The following is a 19,335-nucleotide window of genomic DNA, read 5'->3' on the forward strand; positions in this document are numbered from 1 at the left end:
TTAATCAGGTATCTATAGGACCTTAGGGGTGGGATTCTCAAGTGTTCTAGGTTATCAGATGAGTGTGGAGAAGTGTATAACGTGTTTTTATTTTTGAGAATAAAACTCCCCCATTTTGAAATAGTCTATCCATATGCAACATGGGTTTCCAATGTAAATTTGTAATGTAGAGCTACTTCATCATATACAGTATGTACAAGACAGGATACGAGGCACAAGGTAAATTATCCAAAAACCACTCTCACCTTCTTGTTCATCTTAAGAAGCGGAGGTGGAGGTGCTCGCTGAGGCTTGTAACCTGGCAAAAGGTAATGCAGCCGACATTTACACTGAATTTACGTACGCTTTTGGCATCGCCCACAATTATTGGCCCATTTGTAGTAGGACCTTTGTTGGATCATCGGGTAAGCCAATTGAGAGAGCAAGAGATGACAGACCTGACAACAAGAGTATGTGCAGCCAGGTATCAGTAAATTTGCTTTAATAATGCCACCACTAGGTTTGTAGCAGCCTGCATATGTGCACGGCCTGACATATGTGAACCAGCAAAGGTACCTATGAAAAGTGCACCCCGGCCAGATTACCTGTTCCAGTGACTGCAGTACATACAACTACCCGAGGTAGGTGTGTATGAAAATGTGCTCCTATGTGTAGACCTGTTCTCAGGGTGGCCTGAGACCTGGCCAGTATCTTTCCCATTGCAGAAGTTGTGTGTAGTGACAGGAATAGTTTTTGCCCCAATATTGAAGTGGTGTTTGTACAATGATAAGATATCAGCAGTTCTCTAGATGTTATTCCAAAGTTAGTTTGGTTAGTAATGGTATTCAAGAAGTGCTGTGGGAATATTAAATACTGAGGTTACGTTTTATGTAAAGTTCTGGATCAGCGTGCCTAAGCATTGGAGTATTAGGGTATGTGCACACGATAACTGCATTTACGTCTCAAATTACGGAGCTGTTTTCAGGAGAAACCAGCTCCGTAATTTCAGACGTAATTGCATGTACTCGCGTTTTGCGAGGCGTCAATTACGGCCGTAATTTGGAGCTGTTCTTCATTGGAATCAATGAAAAACGGCTCAAATTACGTCTCAAGAAGTGTCCTGCACTTCTTTTGACGAGCCGTCTTTTTTACGCGTCGTCGTTTGACAGCGACGCGTAAATGACAGGTCAGCACAGTACGTCGTCAAACCCATTCAAATGAATGGGCAGATGTTTGCCGACGTATTGGAGTCGTATTTTCAGACGTAAATCGAGGCGTAAAACGCCTCGTTTACGTCTGAACATAGGTCGTGTGAACCCAGCCTTAGAGGCATGAGTCAGTGTTATGATTTGTAAATGATAACTTCTTAGATTCCCATTTGAAAATATTTTTGTTGTGAAAGGAAAATTTTAGAGCAGAAAATTCTGTGCAGTCTATATATATATATATATATATATATATATATATATATATATATATATATATAAAAAAAGTCCAAATACAATGTCAGCCGCACAGCCTTATAAATCGTAGGTGGGTGCCGACCTGCCCAGGTCAGGGCTAACAGACTTTCTGTAGTAGAATCCAAAAATCAGGCAGCACTCCAAGGTATAAGCAAAGTAGAAAAAGGTGCTATATTGGTATATATACACACGTTCCAGCTCAACACAGGAGCCTTTCTCAAGTGAGAAAGGCTCTTGTGTTGAGCTGAAACGCCGTGTGTATATGGACCAATAAAGCACCTTTTTCTACTTTGCTTATACCTTGTAGTGCTGCCTGATTTTTGGATTCTATATACATATATATGCGGTAACTCTTACCGCAATCATGGGCCAAAATATATTAGACTGAAATTTGTAATGGGTGTCGACTGATACCTACCCTCCAGTGATTTATCCAGATCCAAATCATAGGTGATTGACATATATATATATATGTATATATATATATATATATATATATATAAAGAAGGAAAATCAGTTTGCATGTATCACTTCTAGTTATTGCTCAATGTGAATGTTTAATATAAAGATGTTATTTGTTAAAGTTTTTCTTCAATTTCATTATCTGATTAAGATCAATTAATGATTATGCGATCTAAAAGATTGTTCTCCACAGGAAGTGTCCAACAGGGAGCAAAGGGCGTGAAAACCAGATTCTAACAGAATGTGGACGGATAAAGGAAGGTAAACCAGTAGCACCCAAGGCACTTGCTTTGATGATGTGTGTGACCTCACATATGCCCCAAGACTGCAAGGATCGATTTGGTAAGAGCTAATTGGTATGTCCCAGGTTTTACAGCTGTTGCTGTTAGATTTACCTAGAGAACAGTCCTGGCAGACCGGTGCCAACCTTATCATCATACCCGCCTCCCACGAAGAGAAGGGATCTGGAGAGGCCTTCCCATGCAATACAAACCAGAGTAAGGGTATGTTCACGCGGCCAAATTTCAGACGTATACGAGGCGTATTATGCCTCGTTTTACGTCTGAAAATATGGCTACAATACGTCGGCAAACATCTGCCCATTCATTTGAATGGGTTTGCCGACGTACTGTGCAGACGACCTGTTATTTACGCGTCGTCGTTTGACAGCTGTCAAACGACGACGCGTAAAAATACAGCCTCGTCAAAAGAAGTGCAGGACACTTCTTTGGACGTTTTTGGAGCTGTTTTCTCATAGACTCCAATGAAAACAGCTCCAAAAACGAGTTGGTAAAAAAACGAGTTGGTAAAAATGCGAGTTGGTAAAAAAACGTCTGAAAAGCAGGGTCTGTTTTCCCTTGAAAACAGCTCTGGATTTTCAGACGTTTTGGTTGACTACGTGTGAACATACCCTAAGAAAAAATTGGTTTGAGACACTTGTCATTTAAACATATGATAGCTGTGTATAGTTTTGTGAGTAGGAGCTGTTACAGGTAATCAAAACAAGATACAAATCCTGCTAAAAAGAGTAACAAGTGCAAATACAATGTACCCAGTAACTACACATTTTCTAGACGCCCTGTCCATTGGGACAGAGATGTTTTTCTTACATTAATGTGTGTTTGATTTAGTTTAAGGGCCTGACATTGTTATTGTATGTACTTAGAACAATTTTTACATTATGTAAATGTTATCACCAGATTTGTATTTATTTTAACAATTGACAAGGAGTGGGTCCCCAGCAAGTGCCAGTAAACATGAACTAAAAGAGTTTAACATGATGAACTCCATCACCTAGATGCAGCAAGCGCAGCCTGAACCAATACTACGCGTTTGTCATGAACTGACGGCAGTGTCACAATTCTAAGCAGCCGCGCAGACAAGCAACTTGCCCCAGGAAAAGGACAGATGCGGAGGGTTTTGTGGCAGTCACAATAAAACTCCAGTACTCAGTCTATGTGGGATCTCACCCCAGGCTCAGGGTATGTGCACACACACTAATTACCGTACTGTAATCATGTTTTCAGTACGGGACAGTTGTCCTGCAGCGAGGCAGGGACTCCTAGCATCGTACATAAGTATGATGCTAGGAGCCCGGCTCCCTGCAGTGTGTTCGGTCCGGTACTTGCGGCCGAAATACGTCCGTCAATTACGGACGTAATTAGTGTGTGTGCACATACCCTCACAGTACAGCCCGGTGATGTATACTAAAAGAGACGGTGTCTGACAGATGAGAAGGACCAAGGCAAGTCCTGATGACATCAGCAAAAGTCAAAGTAAAGCAAAGACCAAAAACATGAGTGAACCCGTTAGCAGCATCCAAGTTTTTTAATAAGTGACCAGGAGGGTAATAATAAATCCCCCACTGGACACCACCGTACAGTCTGACTCCACAATTGTGTGGGTTACCCTAAAGGCGACAGTCAGTGAAGAGCAGAAGACAGAAGAGGATGATGATGTACAGGACTGGTCAATGCACTGGTAGGACCCTATACCCAAACCTGAGATTGCGGATGGCATTATAGTATTAGTTGTGGCCCTATTGATATATTGTTTGAGGTTTAGAATTATAATATAGAATTTCTGTAATTTAATATGAGAAAAAGGGGGGTTTGTGAAGGATGGTTTATTTGATTATATTCTCTGTATTAAATTACATTATGAATTATCAAGCAGGATGCCGAATTACTAAGATATGTATTCTCCATTATTTTAATGACCTTTCCTCTACATAGTTGCTCGAGTCTCAAAGATATGTGTTATCTTTATGTGTTCATAATATGGTCTTCATACATCTATGCTAGCGGGTTGGCTGAACACCCAGACATAAAATGCAATTATTTCTCGTTATCGCAACACACTCCCTCATGGGAAAGAACAGTTAACAACACCTCCATTGTATGTTTGTCTCCAGGTGTTACCCGATGTCAGAATTTTTAATGAAGAATTATAATTATGTACTTGAAATATTCATATGGTCTGCTATTGGCTGAATAAGAAATATTGTCACATTGCCTCTGTTTGGTTAACCTCAAGCCTACACCCCTTTTGAATGATATTGTAATTGAGTTTGGCAATAAACCACCAGAGGAATATTTTGAGCAGATCAGCAGCGTCTGTGTGTTATTTCTCCTCTCTCTATATGTATATTGGTATGAAATCTCCTGATTAGGCTGCTGGAAAAAGTTCCTGGCGTGAGTGTCTGTTGGAACACTCGTCTAAAATATTTTGAGCTATTGCCTTCCACGACAGAACCGAATGGTTCTGAAACACATTCCCCCCTGCCAAGGTGGGCTGGTTAACGACTCTACCACTTATCACTGATGAAGATTGGATGAAACTGCAATCCTCACATCTGCTGGTGTCACCGGCAGCTAACAATAGACTTACCCAGTTGTATATTACCCATCAGGCTTATTTAACCCCGATGCATCTACATAAAATGGGAGCCATTCCAACTACGCCGTGCCCGAGGTGTCATCTGGAAGCCGCTGATTTTTGGCATATTTTTTTGGCACCTATTGCGTCTTTTTGGGTTGAGGTTTTAAGGTACATTACACTGATTATGGGGTCTCCTGTTTCTCATGATCCCTTATTCTGTCTTTTTGGCCTGACGGATGATGAGCTTTACTCACATCATCAAAAGATCTTTTTGTGTGAAATCCTATTTCCCGAAAAGCTTTAGCTCTTCATTGGATGGCTGATACAATCCCTACCTTTGCTCAATGGAAGTCTCTTGTTAATGGTGGGCTACAATATGAGAAGGTATTGTACCACAATCGTAAATGTCCTGAAAATTTTTATAAGACTTGGGCATCCGGGGTGCTCTCTCTGGCACAGCTGATTAGGATTGGGATGGACTATGAGCCATGACTGTATGCTACCTGTTGACCTACCTTTCATAATACCATATCTCTTGGAAACGTGTAATGACAGGTCTGATTAGTTACAAAGTTTCCGTTCTTTTTATTCCTTTCTTATTGTGATTCGGCTATTTAGCCATTGCTATATGATGTAAATGCTTGAATCTCATAAATAAATAGAATTTAAAAAAAAAATATTAGAAAAGCTATAGGACTTCTGGGAACAATTCACCGGGTTTGAACTGCACGAGTTCGTACCGAATTTTAAATTAAAAGTACATTAGTATGGGACTTCTTTTCACACAAAAAATATTAATGCAATACAATTTTTAGTCCCTGGATAACCCCTTTAATGTACAATTCAAGTCATGCAGAGCAGTAATCTGTCACATACTTAACCATGGGTCTTCTGCATAGGATTTCTTAGGAACACCACAATGGTCTAAGGGGCAGTCAATCAACCAAAAGCGGTTGAAGAAAGTTTCTGGTTTATAAACTGGATTTGGAGTAACAAGTGCTATTTTGGCTGCATGAGCACAAATTCCCACAGACACATTCTAAATTCTTGTAGAAAGCGCTCCTAGAACAGTGGAGGCTGTTGTAGACACCAAAAGTCCTTCTCAATGAATTAGAATGTCATCAATAAGTTAATTTCTTTCAGTCAATTCAGAAAGTGAAACTCATATTATATAGATTCATTACACCTTGTGATCTATTTCCAGCATTATTTTTCTTTTATTGTTGAGGATTATGGCTAACAGTTAATGAAAACCCAAAATTTAGTATCTCAGAAAACTAGAATATTAAATAAGCCCAATTTCAAAAATGATTTTTAATACCAAAATGTTGGCCTACTGAAAAGTATATACAGTATATGCCCTCAATACTTGATCGGGGCTCCTTCTGCATGAATTACTGCATCAATGGCATGGAGGCGATCAGCCTGTGGCACTGCTGTGGCATTATGGAAGCCCAGGTTGCTTTGATAGCTGCCTTCAGCTCATCCGCATTGTTGGGTCTGGTGTCTCTCCTCTTCCTCTTTACATTACCCCATAGACTATCTATGGGGTTTAGGTCAGGCGAGTTTGCTGGCCAATCAGTGATACTGTGGTTATTAAACCAGGCATTGGTACTTTTGGCAGTGTGGGCAGGTGCCCTGCTGGAAAATGAAATCAGCATCTCCATAAAGCTCGTGAGCAGAGGGAAACAAAGTGATCTAAAATTTCCTGGTAGACAGCTGCATTGACTCTGGACTTCATATAACACAGCTCCGCAAACCATCACCGACTGTGGAAACTTCACACTGGACCGCAAACAACTTGGATTGAACACCTCTCCACTCTTCCTCCAGACTCTGGGACCTTGATTTTTCCCAATGTAATGCAAAATATACCTTCATCTGAAAACAGGATTTTGGACCACTGAGCAACAGACCAGTCCTTTTAAAGGCTTAGGAAACCTTTGCAGGTGTTATGTGTTGATTAGCTGATTAGAGTGTGACACCATGAGTCTACCATCTTCAACTTTTACCAAAAATCAACATTTTTGAGAGACTAAATTTTCGGTTTTTGTTAACTGTTAGCTATAATCATCAACATTAAAAGGAAAAAAGTGCTGGAAATAGATCACTCTGTGTGTAACAAATCCATATAATATTTTTTTATTTAATTACTGAAATAAATAAAACTTTTTGAGGCTATTCTAATTCATTAAGAAGGACTAGTATTAACACCCATGGTTTTGGAATGGGATGTCCAACAAGCTCATATAGGTGTATTTCCAAATACTTTTGGCCATATAGGGCAACTATGTCAAAACATCCGACATGGGTATCAGGATATATTAAGCCACATTAAGTTCTAAACCCAAAAACTTATATTTTCTGGGCGATTACCTTCATAAGCCCAGCACAGTTTTGTTTCTTTACTTTATTTAATTCCCAGCCAAATATGCATTACTGAGGCATTGTGATTCCCTGGATAGAATTATCATCACTTGTTGGGTGCACAGCAATGTTTCTGGCCCATCTTACAAAAAAGATAAAATAATAAAAAAAAAAATGGAAAAAAAAACTAAGAGGAAAATAGGAAAACCTTTCCAATCACATTTTTAGCAAGAAATATATGAATGTAACACATACTGGAGATACGGCTGTGTGAATGTGCCCTTAGTGTAGTATGGTGTAGCATGAATCAGTTGTTGGCCAGCACATGCTTTTAGATCTCTACCATCAAGGCAAGATATGCACCAATTGGAACACAGTTTAGACTTAACGCTTATCATTTTGAGTTGCAAATACATCTGAGTGAATGTGATTATCAACAATATGGATGTCACACTAAATGGCGTTACCCCAAAAAATCCTCTGCCTTCATATAGTAAGGCAATAAATACTATATACAACGGAATCATCGTTTTAATATATAAATTTGTAGGCAACATGGCAGCATCTGACAGAAGTTCCATTAAGGTCATTATTTCCCTTTATTTTCTTAAAATTTTCTGTACACGAATGAATGATCTGTATAATGTACATTCATAGAAAGCTGTATATACTGGGGAATAATGTAGGAATCATGTCACTATTATATTAGGTTCTTACATAACAAGCTGACATTTTGATATTCACTTTTATTTATTATTTGGTAAAGCTATGCTGTACACGGGAATATCATCTTCTCTTCATTCTCGAGAGGATGGTGTTAATGGTTTGGACACATTTCACAGACTGAACACTGTTGGCATTCCATACTTCTCAGCGAGCCCAATCAATTCCAACATGGCAGAGAAGAGCAACGTGAATGCCCTATCATTGTAGACCACGCCTTTGCCTATTCTTGGAATATAAAACTTATATTGGGGAGAGATTATTATTACTTTGATTCACAGTCTTGTAAAACAAATACAAAGGAACATAATGTGCTTAGATACAAAAGGAAAGAACAGAACAGGTTGTGTAACCAGACAGCTGATTAACAGAGTGCTTTCATGTGTATGTTACATAGTGATGCTTCATCAGAATCACATCTCCACCTTTTTTTTCATTTTTTTTTATCCCTAAATAAAAATATATTTATTACAAAAAGGAATAACACTTTGTCTTAAAACAAGGAAGGCAGAAAATAAAGTCCTTTGAATCAACCCTGGGGGGGGGGGGGGGAAGAGAAAAGGCTTAAAGCACTTTTCCTCGTGCAAGAAGCAGTTCCTCCTTTTGAAATTATTGGTGTAACATCTGTGTTGACTAGCCAAGATCTCCTACTTCATGGTCCACTGGTGGTGGTACATTGGGCATAACTGTAGATGACGACCCTGCAGTAAGGTAGCCAGCAACTCCGGGTCCTGAATAAATTAGAAAGACTGTTAGTTTTACATGCCATTAGTTATTGAAAATGTCCTATAAAAATATACAGCCAACTTGCAGAGATGAGTTACAATTAAGGCCATGGCTCCACAGTGACATGGAGATTTGCTTTAAAATGACATATTCCCTATTAGAGAAGAAAGTTGAAAGAGACCTTGCAACAAAAAAAAACAAACCAAGAAAACAAACAAACAAACAAACAAACAAACGTCTGACTGTCACCGTAGAGTCATAGCCTAAAGCCACTGTAAACTCAAATTCAGGTGTAATAGTAGATAACCAAAGAGCCCTCTTTCCCAGGTCACACTTACAGGGGCTGAGGAAGCAGCAATATGGTGGAGATTTTTGGTGTAGTCCTCGCGCTGCTGTGGCAGGAAAACTTAAGAGAAATATATTTTTGGAAAAGGGGACGGACACTGGCAGGAATAGCAGAATAGTACAGATGGGAATCCCCTACTGAAAGGAGTTCTACGCCTCCGTGTCTCAAATCAGCTCTTTACTGTAAGGACCACACCAAACAGCTCAACATATCTAATTTTCCTCTTTCCCTAGAGTATGACATGGGGAAGTAGAGGAATGAAGTAGATTCTAAATGGATGGATGAGAGGAGAATGGAGTTGAAAACATTATTGTGCTTATTGCATGGCTTGTTTATTACTATGCTATATTTTTCCATTTGTCCCATTACTACCAACAAAGTTTTGAAAAGATTCCCAAGAATTAACTGGACTGAACACGTTGAATAACCATTTGCTGAAATGCAACGTCAGACAACAGACCAGTAAAGATACGCTCTAACAAAAGTGTGAGGACACACCAAAATAACAAGACACTGTACAGCTCACTCCACTAAAGGGGTTTTTACACTGGCTGATTAACGTGCAGACGAGTGTTCATAGAACGATCATTGCCGATAATTGCCCTGTGTAAACAGGGGAAAGATCAGCAGATGAACGAGCAAACGCACGATCTGCTGGTTGTATCGTTTTAAAAAAATTTAATATTATCGTTGTGTGCAGCACATCTCCCTGTCTAAACAGTTAGACGCACTGCAGACATGATATTAATGTATGGGGACGAGCGATCAGAGTAAAGACCGCTTGTCCCCATCCATAGCTCCTTGTGACAGGAGCAAACGAGCGCCGATCAACGATGCCTCGTTGATCGGGGCTCGCTGCATCGGCCGAATATCCGCCAGTGTAAAAGGCCCTTAAGGCTCTTTTCACACATTGCACATTCGGCGTATACGCCAGGAAATTCTCCAGACATAGGCGAGTTTATTCCATACAGTTGCATACGTGGCCCATCCTGCAAATACTAAAACTAATCAGTTTTTCGCTTATTGTTTGTTGGAGGCAGACCCCCCCTACTCTGGCAAGTACGCATTTTACTTTCACTAGGCCTTGTCGCAGCAACAAAATCAAGATCCCCGGCACCATTGCGGCCTACTAGACCACACTACTGGAGTCATGGATGGGTTCTACTGCAACCTCTTTCTTGCTTACTCTGCCCTCCTCCTCATGGATCCTGAGTCAGTAACGGTGGCCCCCCTCTCCCAAAAAATCATCACTGACTGTGCTTCTCATTCCCTGGTGAGACAAATTAGTCTTCAAAGCAACAGATGTGTTGCTTTTCCTTCCCAGCGGCTCAGGGACACAATCAGACATCTTGCAGAATTCTGCAAACATTGCCCTCTTCGATGAACAAGTAGTTTCCATGCCTAAATCTGATTTATATACTAAACAGTTGCCCCAAAAAATCATAATGGACCGAATTAATGCTGAAGACTGGGAGACGCTCCGATCAAGGATCATGGACCCTGCACTCGAGACATGAGGGTTTCTCCTTTGGGGGGGGGGGGGGGATTATTGTTCCCCATAAGTGTTTCCTATCCACTCTGACCGACTCCTCTGAAAGAGTGGAAGCACCCAGACAGGCGTTTCTCCCACTCCAAACACCTGGATCTAAAGTCCTCCTGGCCAAGTGCCATCTTCGCCTCTGGTAGATTCAACTGGTCTCTTGTCTGACCAAGCCTCTCTCTATCCCCATGGCAAACGCTATGTCTTTGGAATCACAAGGGCATCTTGTCTGGAGCCCCCCCGAGAGAAATTGGCAAACCTGGCTAACCAGTATTTTCTCTGCAGCAAAGTACCCCAGCGATGCTTCTCTGGATGTTGGCAAACGGTGGTGCGCTACACTGCTTTTACAGGTGTTGATCCACCACGCTTTCGGACTCAAAGTTGTGGCAACTGATCCAGCTTTCGAGCGCTCTGTGCAGACTACCATGTCTTTGGCTCAGTATCGAGACTAACTATATATGAGGCAACTGGCAAGAAGTGCTCTCAATCATGCCAAAGTAATCGCGACAACCAGTACCTTGGTTCCAGTCCTTTTAGATTTTTTTTCACACCTTCCCCCATTCTACGGGGGAATGCAGCTCCTTGCCAAGTCCTTCCTGGCACCACCTCCTCTAGAAATGGGTTCAGCAGGATCCTTCCTGCATTCATTTGGGCCAACTTAGGCAGGCTCTTTCATTTTCTGGACTTTTTTTCTCCTTGGTTTAGTCCCACCAAAGATCGAGGGGTCTGCGAAGTAGGTCGTTCGGACTACAAAATAGAGCTTCTTTTACTCGGTGGTCCCAAAGAGGGATGGGTTTTGCTACCCGAGCCCTGGATCTAAAGCGCATCTATTGTTTCTTGTTAGGGGAATTACACTTTTGTATGAAGTTACTATGAACGGTGATAAAATTTTCCTTTGCTTTGAATATCTAAGGCAGTCCTCCAGTGCTTGCTCAGGTTGGCGGGTCTTTTTTCCCCCTGTGTTCGTAGTACTTTCGGGAAGCCCGGCGACTGCTCTTAGTGTCTGCATGAGGGTGGTGGCCACAACATGGCAGTTCCAGCATCATCCAGGGACCTTCTTCCAAGAAGGCCATCCCCTATGCTCAGTGTCTCACTCATTGGGCAATTCTGGCCCTCTAACTGCGATCTCCAACTCCAATGGATTAGTCTATTCTCCTCCTGGCGGTACATCATGGTCCCCAGTGAAGGCTCTTTCTAGCCACCCCCCAGGGCCACTTCCTCACTTGCTCTGCAGGTCAACCTCTCCAATGAGGCGTCAGCCTTCTGGAAAGGAATCTTCCACTCCTGTTAGTATTTGAGTTCTACAGATTTTATTGGTCCCAGTCTTTTTTCCCATGGACCGACTGATGGATAATTTCCGGTCTGACAAATTCACTGCGGTTGCCTATTTCAACCATCAAGCTGGGTCCCGCAGCTCAGCTTTTCCAGAATCAGCCAGGATACTATTGTCGGCTATGAGAGCCACGTTGGCATTATCTGCGGTTCGCATTCCGTACGTGTGCTACTGGATAGCAGACTTTCCCCAACAAACACATTCAAGCCAAGAAGAGTGGTCCCTTCACTCACTGGCCTGTGCAGTTTACACACTATTCGTACCCAGAGATCAGTTCTTTCTACTGTACATTTTCCTAGATTTTTGCAGATAAATCAAGGCAGAAGACACCCCAACAATCCTGGTGGCACCGGCCTTACTTCGTTGGCGTGGTATGCCCACGTTATCTCTTTTCAGGCTAATGTCCCCTGTCTCTCAGGGACGCCCTAACTCTCTCAGGGTTCAGTCTTCCACCAGTTCTTTAGGAGTCACTAACTTCGGTTCCAGGACTGATTCAACCACAGTCCAGAGATGTCGTGGTTCTCCGAACAGATCACAACTATGCTGAATACCAGAAAATCTTACATCTCTTATTTCCCACAGAACCCAAATGTCTTTCCTCCGCTAGTGTGAGAAGAGATTCCTCACTCTTCTTTTTCCTGGTCCAGGCTTTCCTTTTCTACTGGTCCAGGTTTTTGATTTTTCTATAGCAGGGTCTGGATCTGGGGTTTGGCCTTCATTTCCCCCGAGTCTGGATTTTCATCCAAGGGGTTGCCCATCGATTCACCTTATGTTCACCGACAACTTCTGGGTACCTCAACCCGTTCCTGGAACCATGTGAGATTTAGAGGTTTCTCTGCTTCTCCTACTATGTACAAACTGTTTAGCTCCGTGTCTGCAGGAGGGGTATAGCTTGTAGGAGCAAACACCTTTTTCTTTTACTTATTGTCAGCCTCCTAGAGGCAGTAGTTACACACCACGGTTATCATCTGTGTCCACAATGAACACATTGAGAAAAGGATTTTATGGCGAGTAACAAAAATCCAATTTAGCAGGATCCAACTGTATTGGCACATACGTTGGGAGCATTTTTTTCCCTATGTGCTGGACATGCAGTGTGTATAGATAGACTATTGACTAGTCAATGAATCTATATTTCTCAAATGTGCATGTGTCACAGCAGAAACCTGTCTAATGTGCAAAAAGCACATAGACTCGGTGGCCACTGTATTATTTACACCTGTCCAGTATTTTATGCGACCTCTTTTTCCTCAGAGTAGCCTCTTGTGGCATGAATTCAACAAGCTGTTGAAAACATTCCCTAGAGGATATGACCCGGTCATCTGCATGGTGCAACAGAAATTGAAATTCATCAAACCATACAGCACCTTTCAGATCTTCAATTGTCTGGTTTTGTTAAAATCTGTGCCCACTATATTCTTAGCTTCCTGTTCTTGACTGGAGTGAATAAATGAGTTCCTATTCTGTCAATGTTCAATATGCTAAGTATTCAGAGATGCTCTGCAACACGGCACTGTTCTAAAACCTGATTATCTAAGTTACTGTCACCATCGCTGTTGGCTTCAAACAATCTGGACATTCTCTTCCCTCGCCCATGCTTGATTGATCGGAAGATCAGGGATCTCCACCACCAAACATTCTTTTTTTTAATTTTAAATCCATTGGCGAGGTATCACTACATTCTAGCTTACCAAATCCATTAATAGCACTGGCATACATAAGAGTGGTGACATCCAAAATTTTATATATAAAATCTCCTAGGTTTAGTATGAATGGTGAGAGTGGAATAAAAATGTTAGAGATTTTCGCAAGATAAATTTCCCTAAATATGTCCATATAGACATGATATTGCGATGTCGGGGCAACCAATCATGGACAATGTGGATACAACTTCACATAGGTGTGCTGTGATTGGCCCTAGACATCATGTCACTCCACTAGAATCATAAGAGAGAGCCAGTCAGGGAAACCGTACATAATTAATGAGGTGTAGGGCGCGTGTAGGGAAATCTTGATCTAAGTTGAACAAGAATACGGACAACAAAATGAGTCTCAATGTAGATGGTAATGACGTGAATCACCTGCTTAACCTGATGAATCACCTGCTTAAGTTTCTGGAGTCAAACGCATCAAAGCAACTAAATATTCTTATTTAGTATTAATAGACGAGATCAGTTTCTCAGTTCCAGTCCGCAAGGAACCCCAACTGGGCATGTTTTGAGAATTTCCTTAAGCTGCCCATCCACATTAGCTTAATGTCAATCTAATGTATGGGGCCTCCCAAACATCCTCTGACAGCAAATGTGGGTGAAAATGAGGATCGGGCATGTCACAATCTCTTCCTGATCGTTTTTTCTGCTTGAAGAGAAGCCACTGTCAGAAGCATCCGGCAGCGGCATTACTATTGCACTGGGGATTTATTTAGTGTCACTACATTTACAACGGACTACGGTGTTCCTTGAGGACTTGATTTGAAAAGCGTTGAATTCATGTAAATGATCTAAACACAACACAAACCAGTAAGATTGGGGAAGGGTTATGTATATACAGTGTTCATGTCTGGAGCACAAGATGCATGAATGCGGCAGGTGCAACAAGCATTGTACCTGTGTTACAGAGCTACACAGCAGATAGCAAGCTGCCCGGAAGAGAGCATCTAAAGCCCACTTCTGAGATGAAGGGGGCTGCTACCAGTAAGAAGGGAAGGAGAGACACCTGAAGGAAGAAAAGAAATGTAAAAAGCAAGGGAAGAGGAAATCAGGAAGGAAGCAGAGAGCAACAAGCATAAGGGTGTACAAAGTTCACCATTCATCTTAATGGACACTCACACTTAACGGAAAACCTTCCATGATAGTCAAGAATGTAAATTGCTACTTAGAACGGTCTTTTTGATAATGCCTCTATATGTCAGAGACATTTCCACAAAAGACAGCCCTGCAGTTTAATACAGTAAAAAAAAATATCAGATATCAGTTTTTGATTATTTTTTTTTATAGCCAAACACAGGCATAGACAAAAAAAAAGACAGGAGATGCAGGTTTTCTTTAACCCTTTCCTTTATTTTGGATACATTTCTGTCTTTGACTAAAAAAAAAAAAAAGGAGCCAAAAACTGAGTGTGTGTGATGCTGGCCTAATGCAGTCAATTCATTTTTTTTTATTTTTTTTTACAATAAAAGGCAATATGTCCCGAAAATGGGAGAAAAGGGTGCGAGTGCCCAGTTAAGAAAATAGAACAGGTAAGCATTGGCACAGTGGTTTTCCCGTTTTTAAAAAAAAAAACCCTCTCCATAAGGGTTGGAAAAAGGCAGAGCTAAGTCCCAGCAGTGTATCGAATAGGATTTGTGGTTTAGAGCCTAAATAATCAACATGACCAAGATCAAGGTTGATCTTGTATAAAACCCTTTATTCAGGAAAACCACTTTATAAAAGCAAGTTTTTGTGCCTTAAAAGGGGTTGTTCGGTTTCAGAAAATTAATGTTATCTTTTTGGATAATTGAGTTATCCAATTTTCCAATATACTTTCTGTATTAATTCCTCACGGTTTTCAAGATCTCTGCTTGTTGTTATTTAGTAGGAACATTTGTTAACTTCCAGTGGATAAAATTCTGTCAATGTTCATGTGATGGACACACCGTGAGAATTATTGCAAAAAGTAAAGTATAGGAAAAATTTTTAACTTTTAAATGATACAAAAATGAACATTCATTTACTGAAACTAGACAACCCCTTTAATTCTCCAAATATTCTGCGAAATTAGATATGAATTCCAAAACAATCCACACAGGGGGTTATGTGAGCATGCCGTGCACATGTTCTGTATAAAAACTGTATACATTTAAACGCAGATCTGCTACTTTATGCAGAATTAAAAATCATCGTTGTCGGCAGAACATCTCCATGTGTAACCAGGCTGCTGGCATGATGAAAACCTATGGGGTAGAGCGATCGTAGTAACGAGTGCTCGTTCCTATACATAGCCAATCATTGCTCCGTGTGATAGGAGCAAACTAGAACCGATCAACGAGCCGTCTCCTTGATCGACGCTCGTTTACACCGCCCATTTTGGGCTGTGTAAGAGTACCATCAAGCTGCTCTGGAATAAGCTGAACTGTGATTGGTTGCTATAGCCAACAATGCCAGTTCTATGTTAGACAGGTTTGATAAAGAAGGGCCACGGTTTTGTTTTTTTCTCTTGTATTATCAGCCACAAATATAAAGTATACCTTTAAATCACATGGGTGAAAAAACACCCATCTTAAGTGGCAAATGACATTCACCACCATTTAGATGTATTTTAACAAGTGTTGGAATAATTTGCAGTCTAGTTTCTGCGTTCCTCGCCTACTTCTTTCGACCTTTTAAAGGGAACCCAGACCTATTAAAATAAGGACATAAACAGCATACCCTGATGGATTATAAAAGTGGGTACAATTACCCCCACTAAAAAGCCCCAAAATTGCTAAACACAGGTTTGAAATGCACTTCCGATCTTTGGAGTAACATGGTGCATCACATAATCAGCGGCTATTCTTGGAAATAGAAATCACATACTGCATGGCAATGTGCTGATGAGAGGGACCATGTGACACCAAAGAACAAGCCTATTTGGCCCTCTCGGGGGCTGTTTATTGGATGCGACTATAATCACTATTATAACTATTCGGGTATCGCGCTGATGCTCTAATTTTAAACGGTCCTTCCTATTGACAGTAAGGGTGAAGTTAGATTTGCAGAAAAGCATGAATTATGTCATAGAGAATAGAAGTCAGGCAAGCAATATAACAGATATGTAATCCAGGGTATGGTATGGGCAGAGAGCACAGTAATGGATTCTGCACATGGCCATATTTTTTATGTTTTATCTGCATATTTGTTCCCAAAAACAAGAATGGATCACATTACATGAAAGTAGGAACTATCTTTTTTTTTATTGAGAAGGTTTTTTTTTTTTTTTTAACTTTCCTCCCATTCCTGTTTGTTTCAGAAAAAGAATGGACATATGAAACAAAAGGAATGTCCCCCTATTGTCTTGTGGATTCTCCTTTGGAATTAATTGGTACCATAGCTCTGTACTTACCTGGTCTACATATTAATGTCTTACAAATATTGCCTAAATTTATTTTGTGAAGATATTATATAGGGGTTGTCTCAACTGGAGAACCCCTTTTGAAAAGGAAGTTGCCCATTGATAAGCCCGAGTCTAGATGCTGGGACCACAGTGAACATATCACTGGGAAAGCTGCGGGTGGCCTCACATGTCCACTGCAGCAGCCACTGCCGGAAATATGTCATAATACAGCGCTCACTCAAATTAATGGGTGAACATGTAGTACATGGTCACACAGAGTATGCCGGTGGGAGCTGCTCTTTGCAGTGGTTCTCCATTCTGGCTAATAGTCCTAAGCAGGAGAACCCCCTGGATGACATCCATATACACTAATAGGGTAAATGGACATTGGTTGTCTGGTTGAGACAACCCCCTTTAAATAGGGAAGTTCACCAACAGAATTGTGAATTCAGCTCTGGACTATATTATAGACTGTAAATCAGGATCAGTACAAGTTAAGTAATGCAATGTATTTAGAACGTTAGACAACTCTTTATGTACATTATATATAAAAATATAAAAAATGTACAATGCTCATCAAAAGGTAAAAAATCTGAACAAACTTTCATGGGATGAAAAATTCTTACCAGTGAGGTATCCTGCTGTTTGTGATTCAGAAATAAACAAGTCGTGTTTCTGATCTTTAAAGGCACTCCATATAGAGGATCGAGAAAGAATTTCATTTACCTAGAAAACACACACAGCCATTTACATTATAAATATAAGGACATGAATACATTATATATTATTGTTGGGGATTACTCACCTGTTCTCCATACTGCAAGCTACGAGTCATGGACTTCAACGCTTTAACTATCTGAGCCTTTGTGGATGCAGGACTTTGTAGGTTCTCAAGGCCTTGCCCTTCAAGCAACCTTAGTAAATATGGGACTAGATCTGCTTTCAATGCCTGGAAAACATGGAAATAATATAATATATACTGGTCAACATTGAACACTTTACAGACAGCCATCTGTTAAATGGGTTTTCTGGGACAGGGTTCTGGTTATTATACAGGAACATATATAAACCTACAAGAAACCTCAAACTAGACCAAAAACCGGTATAAGGAGTCCCCACAATACAAGTAGACAACCTATAAGCAAAAGCACAGGGGACATAAGCACCCTAGAAAGAAGTAGGACAAGTATTGCAAAAATAATAAAAATCTTTAATACATAATAAATATCAGCAATACATGGTATCAAAAACAATAATAAAAGTAATGATCAGAAAGAAAAAAAAAAAATAGCAGAACCACTCCTACATAACCCCACCACTCTATTATCCCAAAAAGCCTATGATATAATATATAAATAATCATAGGAAAATAGTATACGATGGATAAAGGGTACATAGATATAAAGCACCAGCTGATGGTGCACATACACCATCTACAAAACTGTATACAGATATACTGGTAAAAAATGTATAAGTCAAACACCCATACCATGTAATGGCAGGGTGAAAAACCAGAAGGATATTAAAGGAGCGTATCTGAAGTCATGGTGGGGAAAAGGAGGGTAACTGCGTGAGAGGCACTTTATTTTTGATAATAGAGTGGTGGGATTATGTAGGAGTGGTTCTGCTGTTTTTGAGGTGGGTTTTTCTGTTGACCCCTAGGTTATTAACACCTTACCTACCTGATTTTTTTTCTCTGATCATTACTTTTGTTATATTATTGTTTTTGATATCCTGTATTGCTGAAATTTATTATGCATTAAAGATTTTTATATTTTTTGCAATACTAGTCATACTTATTTCTAGGGTGCCATGTCCCCTATTATAGACCTAAAATAAAAATAAAAAAAAGCTACTATCTATTTATCCCCTGGTGATTCTACCCCTGCTTGCTGCTGTCATGGCAGAACATGATTGTACCTTATTTTATTTTGTTTGTTCTTGGTATAAAAAAAATAATACTATCACACTTGAAAAAAAATACTCATAGCGGTCCCTTTTAGCTTACGAACAGACAATTTCTTGGTGAACAGTGTAAAAAGTACACACATTAAATTTTATACATTTATAAAAAGGTAAGAAAGTATGGAGTAAGCTCCCCAGCTCCCTCTAGTGTTGACAGAAGACAGCCAGCATGTTATTTTTTTAATCTATGCCTATGCAGGGGATTTGGCGCTCTGTATCTGAAAAACAGAGCTCCGACTGCTAGATATACTAAGAAAATAATACGCACAGAATTTCAGACCGATAAACACTATGATGATAAAAGGTGGATATTCACTTTAAGCTTTATTTGCTTGACAACTCTTGAATAGGCTCAAGTGGCTGCTGCATCGCCAAGTTCTTGTAAAGATCCAGGGGCACACTTACTATAGAGCAGAATGGGTATATTTCCAAAATATTTCTTATACAATATTTTGACTTTAATTGAACAATGGGATACATT

General features: G+C 40.3%; 1 protein-coding gene across 2 annotated transcripts in view; it reads right to left on the minus strand.

The window, feature by feature from the left end:
* Positions 1 to 7,657: 7,657 nt before the first annotated feature.
* DNAJC13 (DnaJ heat shock protein family (Hsp40) member C13) overlaps positions 7,658 to 19,335 on the minus strand; it is a 165,031-nt gene continuing 153,353 nt past the window's right edge. The window contains exons 54-57 of one of the 2 annotated variants that reach the window (XR_012847729.1): positions 17,695 to 17,838; positions 17,516 to 17,615; positions 14,426 to 14,534; positions 8,518 to 8,605 (exon numbers count right to left, since the gene is read on the minus strand). Coding sequence is in view for 1 of the 2 variants with exons in the window: in XM_075827118.1 (XP_075683233.1) it covers positions 8,508 to 8,605; positions 17,516 to 17,615; positions 17,695 to 17,838 (342 nt within the window). In the remaining variant the exon portion in view is untranslated. Of the gene's footprint in view, positions 8,606 to 14,425; positions 14,535 to 17,515; positions 17,616 to 17,694; positions 17,839 to 19,335 lie in introns of both variants that reach the window. The other variant, XM_075827118.1, reaches the window with a different exon arrangement.

Source organism: Rhinoderma darwinii, chromosome 5 (assembly GCF_050947455.1).
Source record: "Rhinoderma darwinii isolate aRhiDar2 chromosome 5, aRhiDar2.hap1, whole genome shotgun sequence".
Classification (NCBI taxonomy): Eukaryota; Metazoa; Chordata; class Amphibia; order Anura; family Rhinodermatidae; genus Rhinoderma; species Rhinoderma darwinii.